At 47.1% G+C, this 9431-nt stretch overlaps 1 protein-coding gene across 1 annotated transcript in view; it reads right to left on the reverse strand.

Annotated features, from left to right (window-relative positions):
- Positions 1-1136: 1136 nt before the first annotated feature.
- Positions 1137-9431, reverse strand: part of LOC149983671 (E3 ubiquitin-protein ligase TRIM47-like) — a 23102-nt gene continuing 14807 nt past the window's right edge. Inside the window, exons 4-6 of the mRNA XM_090230900.1 lie at positions 3651-3810; positions 3466-3525; positions 1137-3234 (exon numbers count right to left, since the gene is read on the reverse strand). Coding sequence (XP_090087026.1) covers positions 2726-3234; positions 3466-3525; positions 3651-3810 — 729 coding nt within the window. The 3' untranslated portion in view covers positions 1137-2725. The remainder of the gene's footprint in view (positions 3235-3465; positions 3526-3650; positions 3811-9431) is intronic.

The following is a 9431-nucleotide window of genomic DNA, read 5'->3' on the forward strand; positions in this document are numbered from 1 at the left end:
ACCTTGCGTAGGTTTAAACACTGGTATACACTGATTTATAAGGCCATATTGTAGGCTCAAACACTGGTATGAAAATCTATATAGGTACTGTATGTAGAACCAGAGTAAAGACCAGTATGGACTATCAATACAGGTACTGTATGTAGAACCATAGTAAAGACCAGTATGGACTATCAATACAGATACTGTATGTAGAACCATAGTAAAGACCAGTATGGACTATCAATACAGGTATTGTATGTAGAACCATAGTAAAGACCAGTATGGATTATCAATACAGGTACTGTATGTAGAACCATAGTAAAGACCAGTATGGACTATCAATACAGATACTGTATGTAGAACCATAGTAAAGACCAGTATGGACTATCAATACAGATACTGTATGTAGAACCATAGTAAAGACCAGTATGGACTATCAATACAGATACTGTATGTAGAACCATAGTAAAGACCAGTATGGACTATCAATACAGATACTGTATGTAGAACCATAGTAAAGACCAGTATGGACTATCAATACAGATACTGTATGTAGAACCATAGTAAAGACCAGTATGGATTATCAATACAGGTACTGTTTGTAGAACCATAGTAAAGACCAGTATGGACTATCAATACAGATACTGTATGTAGAACCATAGTAAAGACCAGTATGGACTATCAATACAGATACTGTATGTAGAACCATAGTAAAGACCAGTATGGACTATCAATACAAAGTGACCATTTAGAATGAGGCCCAGTTCAATGAGAGGAAGTCTTAACAGAACTGGGGGATGACAGACAGGAAGTGGGGGGGTGGAGATCTAATATATTGTTGTGCCAAACACTAAAGCATGATATTGTAATAAATCTACACCCTATTCCCTACGTAGAACACTACTTTAGACCTGGTCAGAAGCACCGTAGTGCACTACGTAGGGAATAGGGAACCATTTGGAACAGAGACAGTAATTCCCCTGAACATCTTCCTCTTCCTCATCTGGTTTCTTGAACAGCCCTTCACTCCTCTTCCTCCCCTCCTCCCTTTTCATTCTATTCTATCAGCCACACCACTAGCTCACCTCCACACAATACATTTACAAGTTAAAGACACACCTTGGAATAAATAACAAAGGAAAACTATTACTAGATGAAGTTGAGTGTTTTTTATTATTTCCCATCACCATAAATCATATTTAATCACTGAACAGTAGCAGACCTAACTTCATCTGTTCCTGACTCTGGATAGTGGATTAAAAAGACCATCAATCTCCAATGATATTAAAGTACTATTCTGAACATTACTGATATACTGAGTGGCAAGTCAAGATATCTGCTGGTTTTATTGTTTGGTCAACAGCACCACCTGCTGGACAGGTTTAATGTTGCTGGACTGAGCAGTATGGGAGGATGAAAGATGACACATTTAGGGCCGGTTTCCTGGACATCTACATTGAACATACTGTTTAGTCCAGGACTAGGATTCATCTGTGTCTGGGAAACCAGACCATATAGTTTAGTAGAAAGTAAGTGATACCAGCTTGTAGTGGGCTGACTAGTCCTGAATTGTCCTTTAGTTCCTGGACCATTTTCCATGCAGCTCCAGGTGACAGAGAACACATCAATTAGGACCGAGCCAACAAGCTGATCAATGATACTGAGGAGAATTACATAGAGACAGAGAACCAACTGAGAAAACATATCAATGGTTCTGAATGACAACCAATATACATCAACACCAGACATCATGATTCATGGAAATGTACAAGATTAAAACATTGTATTGAATTTTAATTAATAACAAATCAGTTTACAGTTTAACCAGCTCAGCTATAGACTACACCAGCATGACTAGTATCTATGTGGACCCTACTACAGTTTAACCAGCTCAGCTATAGACTACACCAGCATGACTAGTATCTATGTGGACCCTACTACAGTTTAACCAGCTCAGCTATAGACTACACCAGCATGACTAGTATCTATGTGGACCCTACTACAGTTTAACCAGCTCAGCTATAGACTACACCAGCATGACTAGTATCTATGTGGACCCTACTACAGTTTAACCAGCTCAGCTATAGACTACACCAGCATGACTAGTATCTATGTGGACCCTACTACAGTTTAACCAGCTCAGCTATAGACTACACCAGCATGACTAGTATCTATGTGGACCCTACTACAGTTTAACCAGCTCAGCTATAGACTACACCAACATGACTAGTATCTATGTGGACCCTACTACAGTTTAACCAGCTCAGCTATAGACTACACCAGCATGACTAGTATCTATGTGGACCCTACTACAGTTTAACCAGCTCAGCTATAGACTACACCAGCATGACTAGTATCTATGTGGACCCTACTACAGTTTAACCAGCTCAGCTATAGACTACACCAGCATGACTAGTATCTATGTGGACCCTACTACAGTTTAACCAGCTCAGCTATAGACTACACCAGCATGACTAGTATCTATGTGGACCCTACTACAGTTTAACCAGCTCAGCTATAGATTACACCAGCATGACTAGTATCTATGTGGACCCTACTACACTTTAACCAGCTCAGCTATAGACTACACCAGCATGACTAGTATCTATGTGGACCCTACTACAGTTTAACCAGCTCAGCTATAGACTACACCAGCATGACTAGTATCTATGTGGACCCTACTACAGTTTAACCAGCTCAGCTATAGACTACACCAGCATGACTAGTATCTATGTAGACCCTACTACAGTTTAACCAGCTCAGCAGAACCATTGAGCCAAAACCCAGGATAGAGGGGCTGAGTGAATGTGGTCTGGACTCTGTGGAGGAGGGTCATTGTGTCAGAGACACTGTAGAAGGACAGAGTACCTGCCTTGTGATCTAGGTACACTCCTACTCTGGAGGACTGAGGGCCTGATACTTTAGTCTCAACATTATTGTGTCTGAACCAATAACCATCACTATAGTAATGTAAACTCCAGGACTTGTTATTGTTTCCAAATCCACTATCTGTCTCTGTTCTGCTGATGTCTTTATATGAGACTGCTGTAATAACAACACCAGTCCACTCCACCTCCCAGTAACAGCGTCCAGACAGACCCTCTCTACACAGAACCTGCCTGTAGTTGGTGAATCTGTCTGGATGGTCAGGATATGGTTGGACTTGGTCTGTATTGGTCACCTTTCTGTTCACTTCAGACAGAGAGAGGTCTGTGTGTGCTGTGTTTGGGTCCAGTGTGAGCTGACAGGAATCTGGGAGAAGAGCAGAGACCAATGAGGGGAGTCAGAACAATAAGTTAAGTCAGATACTGTATCTACCCTGTCTTTGATTAGAGCACAGCAGAGATCAAATCAGAGAAATATGAGTCGTCAGATAGATACCCAGTCTTTGATTAGATCTACTATTGCTATATATTTCTAGAGGGATTGTTAGGAGTGTCAGTAAAAAGAGACTGTTAGTTACTTCACAATAAAGAGACTCACATTGTAACAACTGTTCTCTGGTCTTGGGCTCTGGAGGCAGTACAACATCCACTATATTCACTACAGACACACAAACACATTGACAGAGAGAGGGAATGTTATCATCAGACCATATTCCACATGTATATGACTAGTAGGGAACTTTCAATGGTCTAAAGTTGATGTTCTTATTGTTTTCAACACACCTGTAGTGGAGATCTTGGTCCATTCTCCTTTAAGGAAGTCTTCTAGTTTCTCTCTCAGTTCAGACACAGTCTTACTCACATCTCCAAAGTACTGAAGAGGACGGACAACGATGCTGGGTAAGTCTGAAGATACACTGATACTGGAGAGAGACTGATAACTCTGGAGAGAGAGAGAGAGAGACTGATAACTCTGGAGAGAGAGAGAGAGACTGATAACTCTTGAGAGAGAGAGAGAGAGACTGATAACTCTGGAGCGAGAGAGAGAGAGACTGATAACTCTGGAGAGAGAGAGAGAGAGAGACTGATAACTCTGGAGAGAGAGAGAGAGAGAGACTGATAACTCTGGAGAGAGAGAGAGAGAGAGAGAGAGAGAGAGAGAGAGAGAGAGAGAGATAGAGACTGATAACTCTGGAGAGAGAGAGAGAGAGAGAGAGAGAGAGAGAGAGAGAGAGACTGATAACTCTGGAGAGAGAGAGAGAGAGAGAGAGAGAGAGAGAGACTGATAACTCTGGAGAGAGAGAGAGAGAGAGAGAGAGAGAGAGACTGATAACTCTGGAGAGAGAGAGAGAGAGAGAGAGAGAGAGAGAGAGACTGATAACTCTGGAGAGAGAGAGAGAGAGAGAGAGAGAGAGAGACTGATAACTCTGGAGAGAGAGAGAGAGAGAGAGAGAGAGAGAGAGAGACTGATAACTCTGGAGAGAGAGAGAGAGAGAGAGAAAGAGAGAGAGAGAGAGACTGATAACTCTGGAGAGAGAGAGAGAGAGAGAGAGAGAGAGAGAGAGAGAGAGAGAGAGAGAGAGAGAGAGAGAGAGAGACTGATAACTCTAGAGAGAGAGAGAGAGAGAGAGAGAGAGAGAGAGACATATTTCCCTCAGATTACACAGATCCACAAAGAATTCGAAAACAAATCCAAATTTGAAAAACTCCCATATCTACTGGGTGAAATTCCACAGTGTGCCATCACAGCAGCAAGATTTGTGACCTGTTGCCACGAGAAAAGGGCAACCAGTGAAGAACACACACCATTGTAAATACAACCCATATTTATGCTTATTTATTTTATCTTGTGTCCTTTAACCATTTGTACATTGTTAAAACACTGTATATATATATATAATATGACATTTGTAATGTCTTTACTGTTTTGAAACCTCTGTATGTGTAATGTTTACTGTTAATTTTTGTTGTTTTTCACTTTATATTTTCACTTTGTATGTTGTCTACCTCACTTGCTTTGGCAATGTTAACACATGTTTCCCATGCCAATAAAGCCCTTGAATTGAATTGAATTGAATTGCGAGAGAGAGAGAGACTGATAACTCTGGAAAGAGAGAGAGAGAGAGAGAGACTGATAACTCTGGAGAGAGAGAGAGAGAGAGAGAGACTGATACCTCTGGAGAGAGAGAGAGAGAGAGAGAGAGACTGATAACTCTGGAGAGAGAGAGAGAGAGAGAGACTGATAACTCTGGAGAGAGAGAGAGAGAGAGAGACTGATAACTCTGGAGAGAGAGAGAGAGAGAGACTGATAACTCTGGAGAGAGAGAGAGAGAGAGAGACTGATAACTCTGGAGAGAGAGAGAGAGAGAGAGACTGATAACTCTGGAGAGAGAGAGAGAGAGAGAGACTGATAACTCTGGAGAGAGAGAGAGAGAGAGACTGATAACTCTGGAGAGAGAGAGAGAGACTGATAACTCTGGAGAGAGAGAGAGAGAGACTGATAACTCTGGAGAGAGAGAGAGAGAGAGAGAGACTGATAACTCTGGAGAGAGAGAGAGAGAGACTGATAACTCTGGAGAGAGAGAGAGAGAGACTGATAACTCTGGAGAGAGAGAGACTGATAACTCTGGAGAGAGAGAGACTGATAACTCTGGAGAGAGAGAGACTGATAACTCTGGAGAGAGAGAGAGAGAGACTGATAACTCTGGAGAGAGAGAGAGAGAGACTGATACCCCTGGAGAGAGAGAGAGACTGATACCTCTGGAGAGAGAGAGAGACTGATACCTCTGGAGAGAGAGAGAGAGAGAGACTGATACCTCTGGAGAGAGAGAGAGAGAGAGAGACTGATAACTCTGGAGAGAGAGAGAGACTGATAACTCTGGAGAGAGAGAGAGAGAGACTGATAACTTTGGAGAGAGAGAGAGAGAGACTGATACCTCTGGAGAGAGAGAGAGAGAGACTGATACCTCTGGAGAGAGAGAGAGAGACTGATAACTCTGGAGAGAGAGAGAGAGAGACTGAAACCTCTGGAGAGAGAGAGAGAGAGAGAGAGAGAGAGAGAAAAGGACAGAGAGAGAGAGACACATAAGAGACGGACAGAGAGAGAGAGGGACAGAGAGAGACAGGGAGAGACAGGGACAGAGAGAGAGAGACAGAGAGAGACAGAGAGAGACAGGGAGAGACAGGGACAGAGAGAGGGAGAGACAGGGACAGAGAGAGGGAGGGACAGAGAGAGGGCGAGACAGAGACAGAGAGAGAGAGGGTCAGACAGAGAGAGAGAGGGTCGGACAGAGAGAGAGAGGGTCAGACAGAGAGAGAGAGACAGAGAGAGACAGAGAGAGACAGGGAGAGACAGGGACAGAGAGAGGGAGAGACAGGGACAGAGAGAGGGAGAGAAAGGGACAGACGGAGAGAGAGAAGGGCGAACAGAGAGAGAGGGGCGGGGGGACAGAGAGAGAGAGGGACGGACAGAGAGGGAGAGAAAGGGGCGGACAGAGAGAGAGAGGGACGGACAGAGAGAGAGAGACAGAGAGAGAGGGATGGACAGAGAGAGAGAGACAGAGAGAGAGGGACGGACAGAGAGGGAGAGAGAGGGACAGAGAGAGAGAGAGGGGCGAACAGAGAGAGAGAGGGGCGGACAGATAGAGGGACGGACACAGAGAGAGAGGGACGGACAGAGAGAGAGAGGGACGGACAGAGAGAGAGAGGGACGGACAGAGAGAGAGGGACGGACAGAGAGAGAGAGGGACGGACACAGAGAGAGAGGGACGGACACAGAGAGAGAGGGACGGACACAGAGAGAGAGGGACGGACAGAGAGAGAGGGACGGACAGAGAGGGAGAGGGACGGACAGATAGAGGGACGGACACAGAGAGAGAGGGACGGACAGAGAGAGAGAGGGACGGACAGAGAGAGAGAGGGACGGACACAGCGAGAGGGGGACGGACACAGAGAGAGGGGGACGGACACAGAGAGAGAGGGACAGACAGAGAGAGAGAGGGACAGACAGAGAGAGAGAGGGACGGACAGATAGAGGGACGGACAGAGAGAGAGAGAGGGACAGACAGAGAGAGAGGGACGGACAGAGAGAGAGCGAGAGGGACGGACAGAGAGAGAGCGAGAGGGACGGACAGAGAGAGAGCGAGAGGGACGGACAGAGAGAGAGAGGGACGGACAGAGAGAGAGAGGGACGGACAGAGAGAGAGAGGGACGGACAGAGAGAGAGAGGGACGGACAGAGAGAGAGAGGGACGGACAGAGAGAGAGATGGACGGACAGAGAGAGAGATGGACGGACAGAGAGGGAGAGGGACGGACAGAGAGAGAGAGGGACGGACAGAGAGAGAGAGGGACGGACAGAGAGAGAGAGGGACGGACACAGAGAGAGAGGGACGGACACAGAGAGAGAGGGACGGACAGAGAGAGAGAGGGACGGACACAGAGAGAGAGGGACGGACACAGAGAGAGAGGGACGGACACAGAGAGAGAGGGACGGACACAGAGAGAGAGGGACGGACACAGAGAGAGAGGGACGGACACAGAGAGAGAGGGACGGACACAGAGAGAGAGGGACGGATAGAGAGAGAGAGGGACGGACAGAGAGAGAGAGGGACGGACAGAGAGAGAGAGAGGGACGGACAGAGAGAGAGAGAGGGACGGACAGAGAGAGAGGGGGACAGACAGAGAGAGAGGGACGGACAGACAGAGAGAGAGGGACGGACAGAGAGAGAGCGAGAGGGACGGACAGAGAGAGAAAGGGACGGACAGAGAGAGAAAGGGGCAGACAGAGAGAGAGAGGGGCGGACAGAGAGAGAGAGAGGCGGACAGAGAGAGAGAGGGGCGGACAGAGAGAGAGAGGGGCGGAAAGAGAGAGAGAGACAGAGAGAGAGGGACGGACAGAGAGGGAGAGGGACGGACAGAGAGAGAGAGGGACGGACAGAGAGAGAGAGGGACGGACAGAGAGAGAGAGGGACGGACACAGAGAGAGAGGGACGGACACAGAGAGAGAGGGACGGACAGAGAGAGAGAGGGACGGACAGAGAGAGAGAGGGACGGACACAGAGAGAGAGGGACGGACACAGAGAGAGAGGGACGGACACAGAGAGAGAGGGACGGACACAGAGAGAGAGGGACGGATAGAGAGAGAGAGGGACGGACAGAGAGAGAGAGGGACGGACAGAGAGAGGGACGGACAGAGAGAGAGAGAGGGACGGACAGAGAGAGAGAGGGGGACAGACAGAGAGAGAGGGACGGACAGACAGAGAGAGAGGGACGGACAGAGAGAGAGCGAGAGGGACGGACAGAGAGAGAAAGGGACGGACAGAAAGAGAAAGGGGCAGACAGAGAGAGAGAGGGGCGGACAGAGAGAGAGAGAGGCGGACAGAGAGAGAGAGGGGCGGACAGAGAGAGAGAGGGGCGGAAAGAGAGAGAGAGACAGAGAGAGAGGGACGGACAGAGAGGGAGAGAAAGGGGCGGACAGAGAGAGAGGGACGGACAGAGAAGAAGAGAAAGGGGCGGACAGAGAGAGAGAGGGACGGACAGAGAGAGAGAGACAGAGAGAGAGGGACGGACAGAGAGGGAGAAGGGCGAACAGAGAGAGAGAGGGGCGGACAGAGAGAGAGAGAGGGACGGACAGAGAGAGAGAGGGGCGGACAGAGAGAGAGAGAGAGGGACGGACAGAGAGAGAGAGAGGGACGACAGAGAGAGGGACGACAGAGAGAGAGAGAGAGAGGGACGGACAGAGAGAGAGAGAGGGACGGACAGAGAGAGAGAGGGACGGACAGAGAGAGAGAGGGACGGACAGAGAGAGAGAGGGACGGACAGATAGAGGGACGGACAGAGAGAGAGAGAGAGAGAGAGAGGGATGGACAGAGAGAGAGAGAGAGAGAGAGAGAGAGAGAGAGGGATGGACAGAGAGAGAGAGGGACGGACACAGAGAGAGAGCGACGGACAGAGAGAGAGAGGGATGGACAGAGAGAGAGAGAGAGGGACAGAGAGAGAGAGGGACGGACAGACAGAGAGAGAGAGGGACAGAGAGAGAGAGGGATGGACAGAGAGAGAGAGAGAGGGACAGAGAGAGAGAGGGACGGACAGAGTTCCGGAGTTCCAAATTGAGCAGCTGCTGAAAAATGAGCTCCTGTATATATTGAGATTTAAATGGTTTTTTAGAGTGAAGTACATCGAAAAAATCAAAAGAAAACTGCAAGACTCAATAGAAGACAATACAAGCAACAAACCAAAAAGACAGGATTTTGAAAAAGTAACTATTTTTCATAAAATTATACAGTTATCTTAGCTAGCTGAATTGTTAGCTGAATTGTTTACATGTTGCTAAGCAGTTGCTAAGGACTCTCCTGGAAGAAGCTAGCTAGCTTACAAAGAATAACAAAAAAATATCTAGTTAACAGAAGAAAGGAAGACAAAATAAGGACAGAAGAAAAAAGGAAAAGAAAAAAGGATAACAAAGTGAAACAGTCCTCTGAAGAAACAAGAGAGCATTATACAAGAAACAGCACTTCTATTGCAACATTGTAGCCAACATCACCAGCGTTGCTATGGAAATTGTT

This window comes from Oncorhynchus mykiss, chromosome 4 (assembly GCF_057628025.1).
Source record: "Oncorhynchus mykiss isolate SJ-2025 chromosome 4, ASM5762802v1, whole genome shotgun sequence".
In the NCBI taxonomy this organism is placed as follows: Eukaryota; Metazoa; Chordata; class Actinopteri; order Salmoniformes; family Salmonidae; genus Oncorhynchus; species Oncorhynchus mykiss.